General features: G+C 42.3%; 1 protein-coding gene and 1 pseudogene across 1 annotated transcript in view; one reads left to right on the top strand and one right to left on the bottom strand.

Moving 5' to 3' along the window:
• The window catches only part of LOC124606489 (protein white-like), a 305,924-nt gene that overhangs the window by 75,358 nt on the left and 206,499 nt on the right, over positions 1 to 24,067 (top strand). The window contains exon 3 of the mRNA XM_047138470.1: positions 16,305 to 16,376. Coding sequence (XP_046994426.1) covers positions 16,305 to 16,376 — 72 coding nt within the window. The remainder of the gene's footprint in view (positions 1 to 16,304; positions 16,377 to 24,067) is intronic.
• On the bottom strand, positions 9,529 to 9,646 carry LOC124608847 (annotated as a pseudogene).

Consider the following 24,067-nt stretch of genomic DNA (forward strand, 5'->3'; position numbering starts at 1 on the left):
ATGATTTTCACTCCACCGGTTGTTAAGCAATAATCCAGCTCGACTCGCATTAACTGCATAAGTAGTAGACTGTTTCGTGCTATTAGTGGAGATGCATTTATAGCAGAGTGCCGAACAGATTTCCGTAAAAGCAACATGCAGGCTTGCAAATTACTGAGGATTAAAAACCACTGAGAATCTGTAACAGCTACGGATGCTATCAACTATATGACAAGTCTGGTCACTGGTGTCAGCGGTAAGTTAAGAAATGCAGACAACGCAGATTTCTCTCGCACGACCGTAACAGTTGATCTATCACTGCTGACTATACCTTTTACGATACAGGTTTTCCCATTAACCAATCTTAAAAACTGCCTGTGGCATAATATTCTCACAGGCACTCATAGGCAACAGGGATATAACAAAACCTTTGAATCCTGTAAACAAATAGCAGGTTAATACATACATCAAAAAAGGTTTGTATCACCTCGGTTTCGAGAGTTCCGGAACCTGTACAGAAAATTGGAATAGAGATCAACATAAACTTCATTTCCGCCCTTTTTATTGCTCATGAAAACCACACATTGCATGGTGTACCTCCATACAGAGAGACCTTCAGAGGTGGTGGTCCAGACTGCTGCACACGTACCTCTAATATCCAGAAGCGCGTCCTCTTGCGTTGATGCATGCCTGTATTCGTCGTGGCATATTTCCACAGGTTCATCAAAGCACTGTTGGTCCAGATTATCCCACTCCTCAACGGCGATTCGGCGTAGATCCTTCTGAGTGGTTGGTGGGCCAAGTCGTCCATAAACAGCCCTTTCAATCTATACTAGGAATGTTCGTTAGGGTTCAACAACATAATACGGAGACTCATACTCGGGACCTATGCCTTTCGGAGACACGTGCTCTACCAGCTGAGCTATCGCAACATGGCTCATGACCCATCCTCACAGTTTAACTTCCGCCAGTACCTCATCTCTTACCTTCAAAACCTCACAGCCTCCGATCTCACGTCCGTCGTTTCTCACGCGTTTCTAGTTGCAGGAAAGAACCAGTCCAACACCAGCACGTGAATTCCTTTGCAAATTCTCAGGACACTCCTCTGATGTCTCACAAGCGCCACTTAAACAAGAGTGTAGTATACCCGCAAGATACACTCCCGGAAATGTAAAAAAGAACACATTGACACCGGTGTGTCAGACCCACCATACTTGCTCCGGACACTGCGAGAGGGCTGTACAAGCAATGATCACACGCACGGCACAGCGGGCACACCAGGAACCGCGGTGTTGGCCGTCGAATGGCGCTAGCTGCGCAGCATTTGTGCACCGCCGCCGTCAGTGTCAGCCAGTTTGCCGTGGCATACGGAGCTCCATCGCAGTCTTTAACACTGGTAGCATGCCGCGACAGCGTGGACGTGAACCGTATGTGCATTTGACGGACTTTGAGCGAGGGCGTATAATGGGCATGCGGGAGGCCGGGTGGACGTACCGCCGAATTGCTCAACACGTGGGGCGTGAGGTCTCCACAGTACATCGATGTTGTCGTCAGTGGTCGGCGGAAGGTGCACGTGCCCGTCGACCTGGGACCGGACCGCAGCGACGCACGGATGCACGCCAAGACCGTAGGATCCTACGCAGTGCCGTAGGGGACCGCACCGCCACTTCCCAGCAAATTAGGGACACTGTTGCTCCTGGGGTATCGGCGAGAACTATTCGCAACCGTCTCCATGAAGCTGGGCTACGGTTCCGCACACCGTTAGGCCGTCTTCCGCTCACGCCCCAACATCGTTCAGCCCGCCTCCAGTGGTGTCGCGACAGGCGTGAATGGAGGGACGAATGGAGACGTGTCGTCTTCAGCGATGAGAGTCGCTTCTGCCTTGGTGCCAATGATGGTCGTATCCGTGTTTGGCGCCGTGCAGGTGAGCGCCACAATCAGGACTGCATACGACCGAGGCACACAGGGCCAACACCCGGCATCATGGTGTGGGGAGCGATCTCCTACACTGGCCGTACACCACTGGTGATCGTCGAGGGGACACTGAATAGTGCACGGTACATCCAAACCGTCATCGAACCCATCGTTCTACCATTCCTAGACCGGCAAGGGAACTTGCTGTTCCAACAGGACAATGCACGTCCGCATGTATCCCGTGCCACCCAACGTGCTCTAGAAGGTGTAAGTCAACTACCCTGGCCAGCAAGATCTCCGGATCGGTCCCCCATTGAGCATGTTTGGGACTGGATGATGCGTCGTCTCACGCGGTCTGCACGTCCAGCACGAACGCTGGTCCAGCTGAGGCGCCAGGTGGAAATGGCATGGCAAGCCGTTCCACAGGACTACATCCAGTATCTCTACGATCGTCTCCATGGGAGAACAGCAGCCTGCATTGCTGCGAAAGGTGGATATACACTGTACTAGTGCCGACATTGTGCATGCTCTGTTGCCTGTGTCTATGTGCCTGTGGTTCTGTCAGTGTGATCATGTGATGTATCTGACCCCAGGAATGTGTCAATAAAGTTTCCCCTTCCTGGGACAATGAATTCACGGTGTTCTTATTTCAATTTCAAGGAGTGTATCTGTCCTCGCTTCTGAAATCGCCGTACCCCACTCCCTGCTGTCTAACTTACTGGCGCGCTCAAAGAAGACGTACGATCATATGGTGAGACTACATTCGGTTTTAAAAGGCAGAGTGTTATATTAGACCCGTCATTTTATAGACTGGGTACTCTCATAAGGTTTTCATGTACGGACGCTAATGCAACAGACGTACAGGGAACAAACAGTTGTATGCGATAGGAAAGAGAGGAAAAGTATAAAATTAGGGAGTCGAAAAAGTTGTCCTCAGCAGTTGACATCTTTTCGAATTACACTATGTGATCAAAAATATCCGTACACCCCCAAAACCATACGTTTTTCGTATTAGGCGCATAGTGCTTCCACCTACTGCCAGGTACTACATATCAGGGACCTCAGTAGTCATTAGACGTCGTGAGAGACTTTAATGGGGCGTTCCGCAGAACTCACGGACTTCGAACGTGGTCAGGTGATTGGGTGTCACTTGTCTCATAAGTTTGTACGCGAGATTTCCACACTCCTAAACATCACTAGGTCCACTTTTTCCGATGTGATAATGAGTGGAAACGTGAAGAGACACTTACAGCATAAAAATGTACCGGCTGACCTCGTCTGTTGAGTGACAGAGATCGCCAGCAGTTGAAGACGGTCGTAATGTGTAGTAGGCAGACATCTATTCAGTACATCACACATGAATTCCAAACTGTCTCAGGATCCAAGAGTACTATGACAGTCAGACAGGAGGTGAGAAAACTTGGATTTCATAGTCGAGCGGCTGCTTATAAACCACACATCACTCCTGTGAATGCTAAACGACGCCTCACTTGGTGTAAGGAGCGTAAACATTGGACTTTTGATCAGTGCAAAAACGCTTTGTGGAGTGACGGATCACGGTACACAAAGTGGAAGTCCAATGGCAGGGTGTGGGTATAGCGAATGCCCGGCCTACGTCATCTGCCAGCGTGGTATTATGGTGTAATCTTGTTTTTCATGGAGGGGGCTTGCATCCCTTGTTGCTTTTCGTGGCATTATCACAGGACAGGCCTATAGTGATATTTGAAGCATCTTATTGCTCCCCACTGTTGAAGAGCAATTCGGGGATGGCGATTGCATCTTTCAACACGATCGAGCACCTGTTCATAATACGCGGCCTGTGACGGAGTGGTTACACGGCAATAACAACCCTGCAAAGGACTGGTCTGCTCATAGTCCTGGTATAAATCCTTTAGAACACCAAGCCTCAACGACCGACTTCGATACCTCTCCTCAGTGCAGCATTCCGTGAAGAATGGGCTATCATTCCCCAAGAAACCTTGTAGCACCTGATTGAACGTATGCTTGCGAGAATGGAAGCTGTTATCAAGGCTAAGGGTGGGCTAACATCATACTGAACTCCAGCATTATCGATGGAGGGCGCCACTATATTGTAAGTCATTTTCAGCCAGGTGTCCGGATACCTTTGATCACATAGTGTATGTGGAGACTATCATAGCGAAAGATTCGGTCCTACAGTTACGGATTTAACCGCCCATCGGACATGGCTGCCCCACACTGAGGAAAAGATTATTGGGTTGTTTCAATCGTAGGCTGTTAAATCAGTTATGTCGATCAGTTTGATGGTGGTTTTGTGAGGTTTCCCAAACCCATCAAATTACTTCTGGTCTGTACACGTTAAAGAGCAATAATCGATGGCGTTGACAGCCGGACAGCACCATCGTTCTTGTACAATATCTCGACAACGTGACTCGTTACCTTCATCAGGTGCTATCTGGACCTACCTGAGTGTAGGGTAATTTCACCGATATCCGCTCCCAAATATTCCAGATTGACAAACCTCAACCCGCTGCCCCACACCAAGACGACTACAATATTTAGCTGAATAGAACAAAGTTCTACAACAGACCACCCAGTTTATGCGTAGCGTTCAAAGATGTAAAACAAATGTCTTTTTTGTGCGTAAAATTCTATTAGAGTCATCGTCTCATCATCAGTACACCGTCAAACATATCCTTGCACCATACATTTAAAGAAGAGATTCGTACTGCAATCCTGTTACCAAGACCATCAGAGAAAACGTAAATTCAAATCTGTATTCCTTACATGTCAATCATTTATATGTTTGTCCGCGGCTCGTGGTCTTGCGGTAGCGTTCTCGCTACCCGTGCACGGGTTCGCGGGTTTAATTCCCGGCGGGGTCAGGGATTTTCTCTGCCTCGAGATGACTGGGTGTTGTGTGTCTTTCATCGTCATTTCATCCTCATTCACTCGCAAGTCACCATAGTGGCGTTAAAGAATTTTTGGAGCGGCGGCCGAACCGCCCCGAGAGGGGTCTCCCGGCCACCAATTCCATACGCTCATTATTCATTTTATTATTTGTATGTTTGAGGAAAAGATGACAGCATTCGGAAGCCACATCTTCCAAGCATGATGACCTTCGGTTTTTATTTGACAGCTCATGATAGTACTATTGCGAGGTATATTATCGAGGTCATTTGTAAGATTTCATGTACAGTGTACCAAGTTATCTGACATTCTTAACTGCAGCAAGTTCTATGTCAAACGAAGTATGCCCAACGAGAATTAAAATGTCGGTACAGTATCCATTGCTTGTCTCTACGTTATACTATTTTACTGACATACTTGACTAGCTGATTTTCTCCTGAAACAATAAATCTTTCCGTTTTAAATTCTAGTTATACACACTCAATGACTTCACATTCCTTTCCGGGAAAGCCTTGTCAAAGAAAAATCTTCTGTTATTATAAATTTGGACGTTTTTGCTCACATTGTCCTTAGCGTTTTTCTGTGTTTTCTTCTTTTATGTTGGAAACCGGGTGGTATAAATTCGCATTTCTCGCCTCTGCTCGGATTCTGATGTACGCGCGTGGGTGAAGAGAATGACAAAGCGCTGGCAATACTCCAGATGTACCGACTGCTATAAATCCCCGACACGCGAATAAAAAGGCTCTCGAATGTTTTTCGGCTCATCCCGATGACATAAATTTTCCATCGAACCTCCGTACCACTGGTGTTCTGCGGTTTCTGCAACTAATGAGTTATCCGTGGGCAGCCCGCTAAAGTAAAACTGTGGTACCTCCATTTATCTTAGTTCTACGCAGATTGGCGTCCAGCTAAACTGTGACAATGGCCGGCGAGAAACGGCCAGATGAATGAAACAGCCAGTATCGAAATACTCTTGGAACGAGAGTAAAATATTAACAAGTAGCCAGCGGAAGTTCCAACGGGCAGAGGACATCGAACAGGGTGCGAAACTGAACGGTGAAACACCTTAATTTTTTATGCCGTGCCCTTTTATCCATTTACACTTACGTCCAACTTCCTAACACCTTGTGCAGCTACAAAGTAAAAGTCATCTATCTTTCCTACACTGGTATCTCCACCTGCACCTGCATTAATACTCTATGGGCGGCATTTGAGTGCCATTATTTATGAATTTTAGCACAATAAATCTGAATACGAAATTGACAAACGTTCAATAGATACGGAGAATCTGGGCCTAGTTCTGGTGTTACAACGTGGAAAATTAAAACTATTTTCAATTATAATTTTTGTAATAAAGAAAATATACAAACTCGGATCCAATGGCGATATGATAAAAGAATTGCAATACGTGACATTTTAGAACCGCTACTTGTCTCTTCGAAAAATATAGATAGGACCAAAAATCTGTTTATATGTTTGCGGGTGAAGAATGGAGGTTGTCTACAGATTAAGAGCAAATGTACCTTTAGCACCTTTACTTTCATATTTTTTGTGTTATCATACTGTAAGACCGAAAATAAATATTAACAGTGGTCCATATGACAAATATTGGTACATAATATTTCAAACATAAGGAATTCAGCATTCCTAATATCGTTTAGTAATTTGCTTCAGACTTCCTACTTAATACTAATCGTTTTGTTTCCATAGTTAATTACCAAATTACATATTCGGGGAACATACTACACTAGATCCACTTTGGGTGAGTTTACGTAGTTAGTTTCTTTTGCTTGATAAATCATAATGATGTGAAATGAGTCATTTTTTGTTGAGATCATAAACTAGTTTGTAAAATAGCTACATGCCAATCACCTACTTGATTATTTTTTTTTAACTAACAGATATGAGCCATTAATTCCTACCTATGTCCTTTTCACATTACAATAACAGAAATTCTTCTAAGGAATAAGAGTTGCCAAGGAGAAACTTTTGAGCTCGTTTTCAAATTTCGTAGCTCTCTTTCAGATATTTAATGTTACTGGGCAAATGATCATCAATTTTGGTTGCAGCACTATGCACTACTTTTTTTTGCTAAAGACACCCTTAACGTGATGTAATTAATTTCATTTTTCCTTCTGGTATTTTAGTTATGTACGCCATTGTTACTTTTAAATTGCACTATATTATATACAACAAACTTCTCGTGAAAATAAATATGCTGTGAATCAGTAATCAAAATGCTTAACTCCTTAAACAGATGCCTAAAACTTTATCGTGTATGAACACCAAACATTATCCTACAACGAGTTTTTGAGCATTAACGACTTTCTTTCCTAAAGAAGGATTTGTAACTGTGGCTGAAGTGTATACCTGACGTGTCAGTACGTGGAAGATTTGGGATAACTGCCTGAAAAGCACCATGAAGGTAACTAGCATAAACAAATAAGAACGACTTGGTGTTGAGTTGAAGCAGCACTTGCCTCCACGATATGACATTCTTGATACATTGCAACGTAGCCAGTCTATAAGGTAAAAAGAGACAGCGTAACATTTAATTATTCAGGTGTCTAAACTGTGATTTCTCATCGCTCTGTAAATGGATTGAAGACAAGGGTTTAATGCATGAGAGACAATGAAGGGACACAAGCTCGGGGTAGGGAAGTGTGGGAAAAGAGGTCGTCAGTGTATTTTTCAAAGGAAACCTCGCAGCATTTTCCAAAAGCGCTTTTCGGTAAATCGCGGAAACCTGAATTTGGATAACCATGCGGAGACTGGAAGCACCGTTTTTAAGCATGCGGGCCTAGTGTGTAACCACGGTGGTCGGTAAATGCGAATCGGAATAATAAAGTCAACTGTGGCGGTTAGAGTTTTAGTGTGGTCACATAGTGGCTGAAAAAATCGAAATGCAAAGGATCTGCTAGTGCCTAATTTAGAGAAATAAAATTGTACACTGACAGAAAATAAATTACCAACACAAGAAATAATTAATGTAGAATAACTGTAATTTCGGGAATAAATTTATCCACGTGACGTATTTAAGCAATTAAGTTGAAAATTCAAAGGTTACTCTAATCCCGAGAAAAACCTGTGTAAATGTGAATTGCTGGTACATTAATTAACGGCCAGAATGTTGAATGCGCGTATGCAAACATGCATGCTTGGTGTTGTAAAGGTGCCGGACGCCAGTTTTTGGGATGGAGTACCATGTCTGTTGCACTTCGTAGGTCAATACATGTACGGTTAACGTTTGTGGTGAATGACGCTGGAGTTGTCGTCCAATGATGCCTCATAAGTACTCGAATGGAGGTAGATCTGGCTATCGAGGACGTTAAGGCAACGTGTCAGCACTCTGTACAGCATGATCGGTTACAACAGAGGTATGTGGGTGAGCGTTGTGGAAAACACCCCGTGGAATGTTCTTCTGCTGGCCACGGTGGCCGAGCGGTTCTACGCGCTTCAGTCCGGAACCGCGCGACTGCTACGGTCGCAGGTTCGAATCCTGCTTCGGGCATGGATGTGTGTAATGTCCTTAGGTTAGTTAGGTTTAAGTAGTTCTAAGTTCTAGGGGACTGATGACCTCAGATGTTAAGTCCCATAGTGCTCAGAGCCATTTGAACCAGTTTTGAATGTTCTTCATGAACGTCAGCACAACAGTTCGAATCACCAGATTCACGTACAAATTTGTAGTGAGGGTGCTCCTGCTTTCACACGAAATCATAATTTCAGGTGTAGGTTCAGTGTGTCTAGCATACAGACAGGATGGTTGCAGGCCCTCAAGGCCCTCAACTAGCGTCATTCTGCCGGCCGGGGTGGCCGAGCGGTTCTAGGCCCTACAGTCTGGAGCCGCGCGACCGCTACGGTCGCATGCCTCGGGCATGGATGTGTTTGATGTCCTTAGGTTAGTTAGGTTTAAGTAGTTCTAAGTTCTAGGGGACTGATGACCTCAGAAGTTAAGTCCCATAGTGCTCAGACCCATTTGAACCATTTGAACTAGCCTCCTTCTAACTAACTAACGGTCATCACTGGCACGCAAGCAGAAGCAGCTGTCATCTGAATACACAACAGACATCCACCCTGCCTTCGAATGAGCTCTCTCTTGACATTGCTATAGATGCAAATGGCCGTGGTTTGGGGTCAGTGGAATGAAAACTACAGCTCAACTGGCTCGGAGCTGTCCTTGAAGTAACCGGTTTGCAACATTTCGTTATGTCACTATAGTTCCAGCTGATGCTCAAATTGCTGCTGTGGGTATAGTAAGAAGCGTAAGAACCATATGTCAAACACGATTGTCTTTCCTCTCGTGTCACGTGGGTGTCCGGTGTCCGGTCTTCTTGCGACCGTTCATTCTCGTTCTCAGATAACATGTGTTGTGGCTACATTGTTGCCAAGTCTTTCTGCAACATCGCAGAAGGAACATGCAACTTCTCGTAGCCTTATTACGCGAACTCGTTCAAACTCAGTGGGGCGCTGATATTGCGTCTTTGTCGCCTTAAAGGCATTCTTGCCTAACATCAACTCACCACGTCCAATCCCAAAGGTAGCCAACGCTCGGTCTTCAGGCCACAAGTGGCCCAACGGGACCATTCGACCGCCGTGTCATCCTCAGCTGAGAATGCAGATAGGAGGGTCGTGTAGTCAGCACACCGCTCTCCCGGTCGTGATGATGGTTTTCTATGACCGGAGCCGCTACTAATCGGTCGAGTAGCTCCTCAATTGGCATCATGAGGCTGAGTGCGCCCCGAAAAATGGCAACAGCTCATGGTGTTGCGGATGGTTACCCATCCAAGGTCTGGCCACGCCCGACAGCGCTTAACTTTGGTGATCTGACGGGAACCGGTGTATCCACTGCAGCAAGGCCGTTGCCAAATGTAACCGTCGTTCACGACTATTACAGAACGCATGTGAAGCAAACCTTATTTGCATCCTCGTAGTGGCGCTACCAATTTTTGTTTATTTCACACAGATCATTCTGGGTGATGGGATTTTTATACCCATGAGTGTATCATTGGTTATCTTCAAAAATAAGCTTTAAGTACGTCGGTCCTCACTGGAGCTAGTCCCGTCGGGCCTTTGAGATCCTACATGACGTTAAGTGTGGCTCTTCTGAACCCAACGATTTGTGTTCGCATGACAGTCATAGGATCTCGAGTAACATGGAACGCTAAGTCGCAGTCTCGACGTGGCACAGGCTCCTGTCGAATTCCCACAAGTTCTGCCAGAAATTTTTCCTTATTATACGAAGTATACAAAAATCTCTTCACAAAAAATTACAACATTCACAATCGATTTCTGAATGAGAATCACCCAGCGTGGATTTTTCTTACATAGAAACTATATCTCCTATCTACTTTGTGCCGTGGCACTGAAATGTTACTACCTACTTTGCATACCCTAACACGTAGTACACTTCACACCAGTTCGCCGTTTGTTGCATGCCTCCTTCGTAACGTTGTAGTTTTAATGGCCAAAAGGGTACGTCACATAGTATGTCGCGATAATGTTGTTTGGAAAGCAGCGTTCCCTTTTGGAAATCCCGCAGGCGAGGACCTGCGGTATTTCAAATGTTAACAGCTCTTCGGAGGCCTGCTTGCCATGAATCGTTGATGCGATAGCGTTGGGTCGCTCTCCGCAGCGCTCTCGTAAAAGCTGGCAGCAGCTTCGCTCTGGACACCACAGGTCGGCGAAAATATAGTGCTGTGTTACTCCATCAGCAGATTACTGCTGGAATTCTACAGTCTTTAATATCTCATACCCCTCCCCCTCCGCGGCAGAAATCTATTGGTTATGATTTTATTATTATCATTATTATTATTATTTTCATTTCGGTACAATTTATTTAGTTATCGTAGATATATTTATTCGTCATCTGGTTAAATTTAATCCAGAGGAATTATTGTCACTGGCTTGCTCTGGTTAAAGAGATGGTTAAAAAATGTGACACATCTTTCTCTGCCTCTAAGCGAAACAGACATATTACGGTGTACTTACGTAGAATATTTTAAAAAAATATTATTAAAAACAATAAAAATGTGCACTTAAAAATAGTCGTCTCTGCTAAATTATTCACGAAATTACTCATCAACAATCCATACCTATTTTACGATAAATACGAGTATTTCCAGCCGTCTACTCTCATTAAAAGAGTTAAGCATATTTCCAAATTACCCAGCAATATTAACTATGGACGATCCTTTTGTGTTTATGTAGGAATGTGGCTGTATGCATAATGCGAACTCGTTCGTCATTGACACTCTACCTCATCTTTGTTACTATGTATTTAACATATTCTCATAATTAACACTCCGTCTTCAGGCCACGAGTGGCCCACCGGGACCATCCGACTGCCGTGTCATCTTCAAAGGAAGATGCGGATAGGAGGCGCGTGGGGTTAGCACACCGCTCTCCCGGTCGTTATGATGGTATTCTTGACCGAAGCCGCTACTATTCGGTCGAGTAGCTCCTCAATTGGCATCACGAGGCTGAGTGCGCCCCGAAAAATGGTAATAGCGCGTGGCGGCGTGGATGGTCACCCATCCAAGTGCCCGACAGCGCCTAACTTTAGTGATCTCACGGGAACCGGTGTATCCAATGCGGCAAGGCCGTTGCCTCAGCCTTCTTACTAGCCCACATTAGATGCGCCAAGCAAGTCAAATAGTGTTTCGGAAGTGGTGAGGCCTGAGGATAGCGGCAATGTGCTGTCGAAACTAGTCGTGTGACAGAATAAAGACATTCGCAAGATATGATTGTACTTTTTCTCATATAAATATAGTGTAGATACCCTTTGCGTATTATTCTGTATTACCACAAAATACAGTATAAGATATCTATCTCATTTCAAAGTACGAGAGCCAATTATTAATTCTTATCTTTTTTGATGGGTATAGTGTTGGCAATATAACGTTTTTGCAAGGAATTCATGTTTCAAAAAAAGAAAAAAACTGTAGGTCCACGACAAGAAACTTCAAGTGCCAGCAGTCCAAACTGTGGTACAGAATCCTGTAACGTCAACCGTTGGTTTATGTGAGGAATCACTAGGGATTACAACAGAATGTAGAAATCTGTCTTATCGATTTATTTTTCCGCCCTTCCACAGACTTGTACTTTATACCATGTATTCTTTCGATGACTGCTAGGTATCTCCTGAAAATGAAAACAAATTTATAGCTAACTAGTCTAAGAAGCAATGAAAGAATTAAAAACAATGCTCAGGGGGGGAAGGACATCAGTTATGTGATTCGGTGTTGACACGGCTGTCTGTGAAATAACAGTGCAACATGTGGTGGATGGGATAGTATATTGAGCACAGAGTAATGGACTGAGATGAAATCAAAGAAGAGCGAAGTAGTAACGGTCTGCAAAAATTATGTAAGTGACACGCGTAGCATCAAAACTGGGATCCACAAAATAGACAAAGCTGAGGAATTCCGTTACATCGGAAACAAAATGACGTATGACAAAGCTAGGAGGATAGAAGAAGCAGACTAACACACGAAGAAAATACGTTGCTCACCAAAAGACGACAGCTAGTATGCGATACAGGACTTAACGTTCTCAGAATACACAACTGCATTACAGTATTATATGGATGCGGTTCATGAACAGTGAAGGAATCGAAGCGACAGAGGTGTTTTGCTGGAGTACTAAGAAAATTAATTGTAGTGCTGATATAACAAATAAGAATCTCTGCAGGTTCAGCGAGGAAAATAATACATAGAAAAAATTAACTAGGAGGTGTTGGACTGACTGGACGTATGTAGGAACATCAAAGGGACTTGAGTGAGGAGTAAACGGCACAAGTTATAGGGAGATAACAACCAGAACCCACTGAAGGAAAAAATTGCAAGACAGAAGAATAATTAAGGTAGGGTAATGAAAATTCCTGAATGGATTTGTCTAGACAACATCTTTAAGTGATTAACCTTGTAATATGACAGGTTAATGTAAACTCATGAAAAGCCGGCGCAAATGCGAAATGCTGGTACATTAATAACAAGTGTACGAATCAGAATATTGTACGCAAGCTTGCAAACGTGAATGCATTGCACTGTACAGGCGCTCCATGTCAGTTTGCGGGATGGAGTTCCATGCCTATCGCACTTGGTTGGTCAATACACGGACGGTTAATGCTGGTCGTGGATGACGCTGGAGTTGTAGTCTGATGATGTCCCGTATGTGCTCTAATGGAAACAGATCTGGTGATCGAGCAGGTGAAGGCAACATGTCAACACTGTGTGGAACTGTACAGCATGTGGGGTTACAACAGCGGTATGTGGGTGACCGTTATCCTCTTGGTATACACCAGACGGAATACTGTTCTGTACGATAGAAAACAGCTCGAATCACCCGATCGACGTGCAAATTTTCAGTCAGCGTGCGTGGGGTTACCACTAGGGTACTTCTGCTGTCATGTGAAATCGCACCTCGGACCATACGTCTAGGTCCAGTGTTTCTAACACGCAGACAGGTTAGTTGGAGGCATTCAACTGGCCTCCTTCTAAGCAACACACAGCCATCACTGGCACCGACCAGAGCTAGCTTTCATCAGAAGACACAAATGACCTCCACCCTGAGCTCCAGTAAGGTCTCGCTTCACACCACTGTAACCGCAAGAGGCGGTGGTTTGGGGTCAGTGGAAAGCACGCTACAAGGCATCTGGCTTCGAACTATCCTTGAAGTAACCGATTTGTGACAGTTCATTGTGTCAGTGTGGTATTGATTGCTGCTCAAATTGCTGCTGTAGATGCAGTAGAATGCGCCAGGGCCATGCGCCGAACACGACGTCTTCTTTCTCGGTAGAGCCACGGGCCGTCCACGGCCCAGTCTTATTGCGACTCTACATTGTCGTGACCACAGTTGTCAGCAATCATTTATAGTGACCACATTCCTGCCAAGTCTTTCTGCAGTATCACAGAAGAAACGTCCAGCTGCTCGTAACCCTATAACAATACCACATTCAAACTTACTGTGTTGTTGATAGTGGCTTCTTTGTCGCCTTAAGGGGCCCCGGAAAGGCTCAAAATCATGAAAAGTTCAATTTTTACTCTTTTGCGTTTTCTGAATCTGCAGACTATTACCTTTTAATAGATATATAATTTATTCAGTTCCGAAGACTACAACTATTTTTAATTTTTTTTTGAAATGTGTTCTACATGGGCGTGGCCCACTGTAGCGCTGTTAAACTGCTGTCAAATGGTGTTATTATTAACGTCCGTGTTCATCAGGTACATTTTAGTGATGTGAGATAAAGTATGTGTTGTGGCTAACCTGTGATGGTTCAATATATATCGCTCGTGTGATTGTCGATTGTTTCATGTTTATTTACTCTGTCGTTATCTCGAAAATATTCGTAATTAATTCTGTTTCTTGAGTCTCTGTTTTGTTGAAGTATAATAATGAGTAAAAGTAAAGTTATTAGAAATCCTCTGAAGGCTTTTAAGAAAAGGAGAAATGTTGGAAAGCCAAAGGTATGTGTTATTACTGTAAACAATAAAGACGATAACCAAGTGAGTGAACTTAACCTCTCAAGTACACCTGCCCATAGCAGTCAAAGTCGGAAAGAAAATACTTCACAGAAGAAGCTTGGTTCAATGAGTGAAAACTATGAATGTTTTATGGGGGAATCGGATGTGAATGAAATATTTGATATGTCGGTTCTCAAAGGAATTTTTTCAAACTGTGTAAGATGTATTCATTGTAGTGAAGTTGGTCTGGAACTCTCCATAATAAAGCACGTAGGACTTGCTAGTGAAATACAACTGAAATTTGATAAGTGTTCATACATGACCACCTTTTGGAACAGTGTTGCAGTAACTGCAACTGAAGAAAATGGTAGCAAAATCTACGAACACAACAACGAGCGATGTTTACTTTAGACAAGGAACGCCTTCGGGCTGCAGACAGGGCTGTAAAGAGTCTAGAAATACAAGCAAGAGTAAACAGGAGGAGGAACAAGAGGAAGCTGGAGGAGGAGTCTGCAGAGGATGAAGATAATCCATCCTATGGACCTGGACTGCACTAAAAAGTTAATCCAATCTTTTTCGCTCGATTCCCAAAACTTTTATTTTCTCATACTAATTACATGTTTTCTAAGAATCTTCCAAACATATTTGTTTCAAACTTTCAGTAAATGTTACACAGTACCTTCTGCATAATTTAACACAGCCTTTTTCCAAAAAAACTGCATATTTTTGAATATATAAATAAAAAATTGCAAAAAAATGTTGTGAATTTTCATTACAATTGAAAAAATCATCTTTAATAACTGAACTAAAATTTTGTAAAATCCCTGTGTTAAGTTGTAGCCCATATACCAATAAATAATCTGTAAAAAGTTCAACTTCCTACCTCAAATACTTTGTGAGGAAAGATGTAATTTATAAGCGTTATTTTAACATTGCAAGTATAGGGCGTTCCGGAGCCCCTTAAAGGTTTTCTTTATTCAAATCAGTTCACCAAATCCATTCTCAAAGGTGTCTTATGCTCACCACCGTTACAGCGTCTTTTTAAAGCAAAGCTGGTTTGTATCTTACAGAGCAACAGGCGCAAAATATGGATAGACATCATCCTCGCGATGTAGAAACTCGCCTGCCGACTTTCGTTAATGTTGCACAACTCGTTGGTCTTGCGATTTTTTTCTGTCAGTATACATGTAACAAACGATTGAGGGCAATAGGGGGTTACAGCTAGTCTGCACCGGAAATTGTAGCGCAATAATACACTATCCCTCCCGATAGTAAAGTACCCTATATGGAAAAAGAAACGGTGTTGCCGTTTGCAAGAAGGATTATATGTTTTTACACTTATAGTTGTAATTAATTTTTTTGTGTTTGATGACTCTTCATGCTAATGCCTGTGATGCGGTTTCTAGTTACTGGGGAATAGTTACCTATTCGTAAGACCTCCTTTCGGGATTACTTGTGTTAATGTTCATTGTATTTGAGACGTAGGCTCTTTTTAATGAAAGATGTGTGTAAGCTCTTGCGCTGCTAAACGTGCTTTCAAGCCTAATGAAATCTATCAAGAATCTTTGTTGGCTTCGTTTGCCTTATTTTTTCTATACCGTTTGCTACCATTAGTTAAGATACTAGAATCTCATTCGGGAACACTGGGCCATCTTAGTCTTAATGTGAATGGCGGGATGGACCTCCTGGATATGCAAATTTCCTTCCTATCATTGTCGTATCGGAGCAGGTACTTCATCTCGAATAGCGTGTTCATGTGTGGTTCACTAAACCCAAAAAAGTTTCTACGTTACGCTAATTTCTCTGCAAGTTAAATCCTACTGTTCGAAATTTACCTGAGATTCTTATAAAGTCTGAGGACAAAACCACACAGTAACCAACAGAAAAAAAGTTAAAATGAATTCTTCTTCGTAGCATGTGAATTACGGGAAATCGTATTCATTTTGTCACAAAATCGGCTTCCGATAAGGAAAACCTATTTGTAGCGTGTTTTCTCAATTGACATGTGTTTCCACATATTTGAATTTTTACTTCAATAGCTTCCCGTCTCTTGTGTTTCAGGCCATGCTGCGAATGGATGAAGAAATACCGTATGAGCAACGCATGCGCAGAGTAACCGAAGTAATATCAGAGGTATGTATGTACACTAAACGGATTGATAAAAGACGATGCTCTATTTGTTGGTGTAATTGTGCGTTCCATGTCGAAGAGCTAGATCTAATAAAAACAAACATCGACAATTAATACCCAGTAACATGAAGGCGTTGGTAAAAGTAACACGTTTATGGAGGTAACTTTCTCATCTTTAATGCAGTCTGTGTAGTGTCTATTGACGGAGTATAAAATGTTCAGAAATCTCGAGAGAATGCGGCCGCGAAAATTCTTCTAAAGCTGCTGATATTTCGTCAGGTGACTGCATTTACACTGTTACTTATGCTAAGGTTTGTTGACTTCTTGTAAATACCAACCAGTCTTCTTCCAAATATTATACACTGCCGGAAAAAATGCAACGATACGTACAAGATGCTAGGAATAATCTATCGCATGATACCATTCGGCACCTTTACGATCGTTGGCATGCGGGAATACGTACCTATGTTGATGCTGGTGGGGGGGTGCACCATCTATTGGTGGGCATCCTATAATGTGTCATGTGTAATTTTTTCATAATGTAGGGCCACAGTCATAACATATTTCTTTTCAGTAAGTACAGCCATAAGTCGGTTTTTTTTTTTTTTTTTTTTTTTTTTGGAGTGTTACATTTACACGATCATGATTTCGGCTTCAAGTTGCCATTACCATGTATTTTAATGTTATACAGTGCCTAAGTTGGCATACTGTCGTGTTTAAAATATGCTATTAGACACATTGTCCAAGGGTCAATATTTCTGGTAAAAGCCTAGTGCTTTGTTTTATTCATTCAGTCAAGATGGTATACTCAGTGATAACATACGCCGATGGTGGTCATGGAAGGCTCCGTGACGGCTGTACGATACGTGAATGCCATCTTCCGACCGATAGTGAAACCATATGGGTAGCATATAGCCGAGGCATTCGTTTTCAAGGACGACAATTCGCGCCCCTATTGTGCACATCTTGTGAATGACTTCCTTCAGGATAACGACATCGCTCGACTAGAGTGGCCAGGATGTTCTCCAGACGTGAACTCTATCGGATATGCCTGGGATAGATTGAAAAGGGCTGTTTATGGACTCTGAAGGACCTACGCCGAATTGCCGCTGAGGAGTGGGACAACCTGAACCAACAGTGCTTTGACGAACTTGTGTATAGTATGCCACGACGTATACAGGCATGCGTCAATGCAAGAGGACGTGCTGCTGGGTATTAGGGGTATTTTTGTGTACAGCAATTTGGACCACCACCTCTGAAGGTCTCGCTGTATGGTTGTACAACATACAATGTGTGGTTTTCATGAGCAATAAAAAGGGCAGAAATGTTGTTTATCTTGTTCTCTATTTCAATTTTCTGTACAGGTTCCGGAGCTGTAATAACCAAGGTGATGCAAAACGTTTTTTGATGTGTTTATTTAACATCCAAAAGATACATTTTCGGACATTGCTTTCTTATCAAAACCTTATCTACTAAGACTCCTCTGTAACCCCTACATACGTATAACAGGAGTTATGAAATGCGTGTAAAATCATTTTACATATCAATGCTGAGTACAGTAGGCAAGTTTCATAATAGGAGACGGTGTTTTAAATAATGTAAATATCGTAAGTAAAATGGCTCTAATTTTTATGATAGCATGAAGATGTAGTCACACGTCCTCTCTGGCCTCCGAAATCACCCGATTTCAATATTAGTAAATATTGTTAAGTTATATAATAGTATTCCTCAAGGAAATGAAGTTTAAAGCGTAAGAGTGATATAAAATACATGGACGACCTTTCGGGCTATGTATGCATCGACGACAGCAGTCATATTCCTATATTTGCAGGATATCCAGATTGCTGAAGCTGTACATGAGAATAGGAACCATTTACTGGAGCAATGGTGTATTACTACAACCTTGATCCATTGAATTCATCGGTAGTGGGACCACCATCGACATGACTTCAGTGAACCATATTACTAAATGGCTAACCCGCGGCACAGCCTCAGTTGCAGGTTTTGTATCGAAAGACTTCCAAAGGCAAAAAAAATTTGGGTTTCTGTATTTCATACAGTTATTGATCGAATTTAAAAACTGAACTCATAATCAGCATAAAGAGCAGTAACATATTGTTCATTACCAAACAAGAGAAGTACTAAAGTTTCACAAATTTTGCCGCCTGTACTCATCCAATATTCGAGAAATAGAGAACTTAGCGACTTACAACAAAATTTACACATAATTTCAAACCTTGATTAATCTTTTTCTCTGTGATATACCCCAAAAAATTATGAAAGAAAATAAGTTTGTCATTTACTACATTTTACCTAATTATGCAGCAAAACCGCAGTATCAGGTATTATGTTTTAATTAATTACTTCTTTACTAACAACTGTATTCGCAACACATTTTGCAGACGGTATGCACATTCACTGAAGAGACAAAAGTCACGGAACAGCGATGTGCACTTGTTCAGATAGCGGTACTACCGCGTACTCAGTGTATAAAGGGGCAGTGCACTAGCGAAGCTGTCATTTGTACCCAGTTAACTCTGAACGCGGAATGGTAGTTGGAGTTAGGTGGTTGGGACATTCCATTTCGGAAATCGTTAGTAAATTCAAAATTCCGAGGTGCACATGTCAAGAGCGTGCCGAGAATATCAAATTTGAGGCATTACCTCTCACCACGGACAACGCAGTGGCCGGCGTCCTTCACTTAACGCCCGAGAGTAGCGGCGTTTGCGTAGAGTTTGTCAGTGCTAACGGACAAGCAACAATGCGTGAAATAATCTCAGAAATCAATGCGGGACGTACTAAGATCGCATCCGTTAGGACAGTTCGGCGAAAATTGGCGTTTATAGGTTACAGCAGCAGACGACCCCGTCAGTGCCTTTGATAACAGCGTGGTATCGCCTGCAGCGCCTTTTCTGGGCTCTTGACCTATCGGTTGAATCCATGACTACTGGAAAATTGTGGCCTTCTCACATGAGTTCCGATTTCCGGTGGTAAAAGCTGATGGTAGGGCACAGACCCGATAAGGTCATGGACCCAAGTTGTCAACATGGCACTGTGCAAGCTGGTGGTGGCTCCATAATGGTGTTGACTGTGTGTATGAAACAGACTGGATCCTCTGCCCCAAATGAACCGATCATTGACCCGAAATGGTGATATTCGGCTACATGGCAACCACTTGCAACCATTCGTGTACTGCATGTTCCCAAAACGCGATGCACCATAATACGGGCCATAATAGTTCGCGTTAGCTTGAAGAACATTCCAGATAATTCGAGCGAATGATTTGACCACCCAGATCGCCCGACAGTAATCCCACCGAACATCTATCGGAGGCCAGTTCGTGTACAAAATCTTCCACCGGCAACACTTTAGCAATTACAGACTGCTATAGAGGCAATATTGCTCGATATTTCAGCAGGGATCTTTCAACGACTCGCCACGTCGAGTTGCTACACTATGCTGGCAAAAGGAGGTCCTACACGATACTAGGTGGTTTCCCATGACTTTTGTCTGCTCGGTGTATACCAGTGAATGTACCTTCAAAGTTATATCATTGCATGGAACACGAGGTTTTATATGTGGGAGATCGATTCTCTAAATAATTGACGTCAAAGATAACAATGCATATTCGAGAAGCTTTCGAGTGTAATTCACATTTATATCAAACGCGATTCTTTTTAAAAAAAGTTCCGTGGCAGTGTGGACTACTGTTTTCATTAATACTGTTGTTGGAAAATGAGATAGTAACTAATCGAATTGCATTATTTTATGGCAGCATATATCGCTTCTACGAGTTTTAAATAAGTTTCGGACCATATGCTATTGCACTGTTTTTAGGATTAGAAAAACAGGACTTCATTTATATTGATGAAGGAAACAGGTAAAAATACCATCATAAATTCACCGTCTTTGAACGGTAATTCCATAGGTATAATATTACAAAACTACAGGAGATTGGGAGATCATTATGAGTTTACTCACGAGAAACACACTACTTAATTTGTGGCACTCTGAGAAACAGTCGCCAGTACTTCAGTTCTTTCAGGAAATTTACATGCACTTTCCACAAAAAATCACTATTTCACAGTTTAGTAACACTACCAGGCTTCAACCGAATTTCAGTTCTGCATGTTAAAATGTACTCTCTGGTTTCCTGCTGTTTCAGTGCCGCGCCTTACAGTTATGCACAAACCAATGGTTAGAAATGGAACAAGACAACGCAGCCAGCAACTCCGTTAGCAACGGGGATTGAGTACGCTCTCGGAAGAGTAATCATAATAAGGGAATCACACATCATCCTTTCAATATATAGTAGAAATATTACATGCCATAGAAACCTGTGTTTTTTAACCAATTACTTACTTTCCGTTAACAAGATAATGTAAGTATCTCGTATATTCTACTGAAGGAGACCAAAATCATTTACTTTACGGACCGTTATTAAGTTTTTATTACAAATACTTATCTATGCATTTATCAAGTATACTTGGTACTTTGCGTGAATGTGGGCGAGACAGTGCGTCGAGTACAACGTAGTTCAGTGACGTTTAATTACATCACGGCACGCACATGGCACATTTACTGCACAAAACGTTATTTACACGGTAGCCTTGAAACGGGCCCATGCTTCTTGTAAATTTCTGTGAAAATTTCCTGTTAATTTCAAGTTGATTACATAATTCATACTGTATGCAATTATATTCCTTAATCTATAGTCTTTTAGGCCCACTACATTGTTTATCTATTTTCATGCTGTAATATAATTACGATTCCAAAACCCCTGCTAAGTCTGATCGTTTTATTCTTTATAGGCCTATTACGGCAAATAGATAGCGTCAGTTACCTATAAGAAAATAGTGCATATCTCTAAATTATGCGTTACTGTCAAACAGAAAACATTAGTATGTAATAACGTCAGATGGGTTTGACATCCACAGGTTACCGTGGTTCTTGGAGTAACAACGATTACTTATACTAGATATGACTTTTTACCTGATATGTTTTTCAGATTTTCTTCCTTTTCTATAGAGCTATAATTATGTGACATCTTATTTGATTGATGTACCAGCGATATTGTGTAGATACAGTTAGTTTTGTTTATAATGCTGTCGTTTCGGTGATTTTTGTTAGTGGTATCATTGGTAGTCCTGTGTAACCTCTGGATGCTTCGTAATATTTTGTGTCTCTATCCTCTTTCTTCACTGATAAATTCAATATAGGTTTTGATGTATTTTTTGTGTTCGAGACCAAATGGCTCATTAAATCTGTTTACGTATACAAAACTATCCATAAAAATACTGAAAGGACAAATCGACCTAAAATACAAAAATAAAGTACATAAAAAACTGAATTGGAATTATCAATCAAGGAAAAAGGAGCACAAAATATTGCGAAACAGCCAGAGATTACACAGGACCGCCAACGATAACACTAACAAAAATTACCGAAATTAAAGCGTGATAAACAAAACTAATTTTAAATCTTCGGTTAACAACGAAATAACGATGTTTTCCTCTCGCTCTCAACAATATTGAGACAGATTGATTCATTACTAACATTTAGACCTTAGACAGTGTGCCTGCAGTAAAAAAAAAAATCTTCTCGACAAAGCAGGTAACGACACATATCGAAAGATTAGTTGCTTGCAGTTGAGGCTTGTGCTCGGCGAGGTGGCTGGCACCGTTTCCAACAAATGTTTCGTGGAACTGTTACCAAGCGTTCTTAGTGAAACTTCGGTATGTCTTACTGATAAATCGTAAGCAATAACTGTTAAACTATCGTCGCTGGGAGATTTCTCTCATCAGATATCTTTTAAAATGGAAAATAAAGACGAATAAAAATGAGATCCTAGTCGACACAGGCCAAAGGTCGGCTATAGCTTTGCATACGTGTCCAGATATCGAAACAGTTTTGATGCACCATCCTTCAACAGTGGTAATTACAGAATATCATCAATCGGGTACAATCTAAATGTGCTCTGAAGATCACTGTCCCAGAACGATCAAATGGAGATGGACCAGCATTAATCATTTTCGAATGTGTCGCCTCAGTGTCTGAGAAACAATGTCCAGAGATAAAGGGCAAGGCATCGATCACCGTCAGGCCAACAGCTAAGAGCTCCGAAAGCAACTGCATCGAAGAAGGCAAAGGCAAGTAAAAAGCGCAGTAGGAATGTTGAAGGGGATGTAGGTACGGTGGATATTGATAATGTCGCATAAACTGTGGGAGCTGTAAACGTGGAGAATAACATGAAGTTAAATACAGGAGTTGGGAATGGTAATGTGTATCCTACTTCACAAATGTCTGTTAGTCGTAAAGACGTGAGCAATCCAGTGCCCACATTAGTTCCTCGCAGAGGACATAACACGTTTATTAGCAACAGAAAAATACGCTAGTAAAGATAATAGATATAAACCAACAGACATGGGTCCTTATGGTGTCTTTGTAGAGGGAGGAGATGGTGATGTAGGAAAATGACATCCGAGGTCCTCTGTAGAAAGTTGTTTACAGAAAATAACTTAAGTCATTAAATTGTTCGTACCTTAGTTATTGGGAGAAACAGATATAAAATTGCAACCAAAAAGCCGCGCGTTATTAGCCGAGCGGTTTAAGCCGCTGCAGTCATGGACTGTGCGGCTGGTCCCGGCGGAGGTTCGAGTCCTCCCTCGGGCATGGGTGTGTGTGTTTGTCCTTAGGATGATTTAGGTTAAGTAGTGTGTAAGCTTAGGGACTGATGACCTTAGCAGTTAAGTCCCACAAGATTTCACACATATTTTTTTTGCAACCAAAGCTGGGCAGTTCGCAAAACATATACGTTTTATTGTTGCTTTTTGAGAGAAAAATGTGGAGGCTTGTGTCCATAATTTCCTAACAAAGAGGTGGAGAGCTAGCCGTGATGTTGTTATTGAGTTATTCCACGAGTATATCTTTGCAGAAATAAGGTGGGAATTTTTAGTATATGACGTATGAATGTTCACGAAAAAAGTAATGAAAAATTGAGAGTGAAAGTACTCCCACACCGATGTGTGTTGTAACATTTAATACTGAGCAACTTCCTCAGTATGTATATTTGTAAGGTATGCGATGCCCTGTTGAACCGTAAGTCGTCTGTTTTGCAATGTCGCAATTGCCTCAGTTATTCTTATTTAAGTTCGCAGTGTCGAAGTACCGCTCTCTGCGCCAAATGGGCGGGAGCTGATGAAACCTCGCAGCGCTCACGTCCCGGAGATCGCAAGTGATTTCATTGCAACGGAAGCCACGTCGCCACTGATCGCTGTTGCTCACTCTACGAGCAACACATGGAAGCAATGCGCAACGGATCCTACAGCGCTTGTTACGCAAACGTCGTCTCTTCACGGTGACCATCATTAGCGTAGTTTACTGGTGACGTTTCTCCGGTGAGCTCTCTTCTAGCGACTCTCCTAAAGTATATGAGAAACTAGCAGGTCTAAACATGACGGACAAAAGGTTGAAACGTCCCCTTTGAAATATTATACAAGACTGTGCTTAAACTGACACACAATATTTTTAGTGCAACGCAATCTGACTTTCAAAAATCCCTACAAAAGAATGGCCCTGACTAACATTAACCTATACCTTTCACAAATCACTTACCTCACCAAAAATCTTCGTTACTCGAACTACTGCGATACAGCGAGCACCACTACTGCCAGCTAAATAAAAGATTCAAACTA

Source organism: Schistocerca americana, chromosome 3, assembly GCF_021461395.2.
Source record: "Schistocerca americana isolate TAMUIC-IGC-003095 chromosome 3, iqSchAmer2.1, whole genome shotgun sequence".
NCBI classification, from domain to species: Eukaryota; Metazoa; Arthropoda; class Insecta; order Orthoptera; family Acrididae; genus Schistocerca; species Schistocerca americana.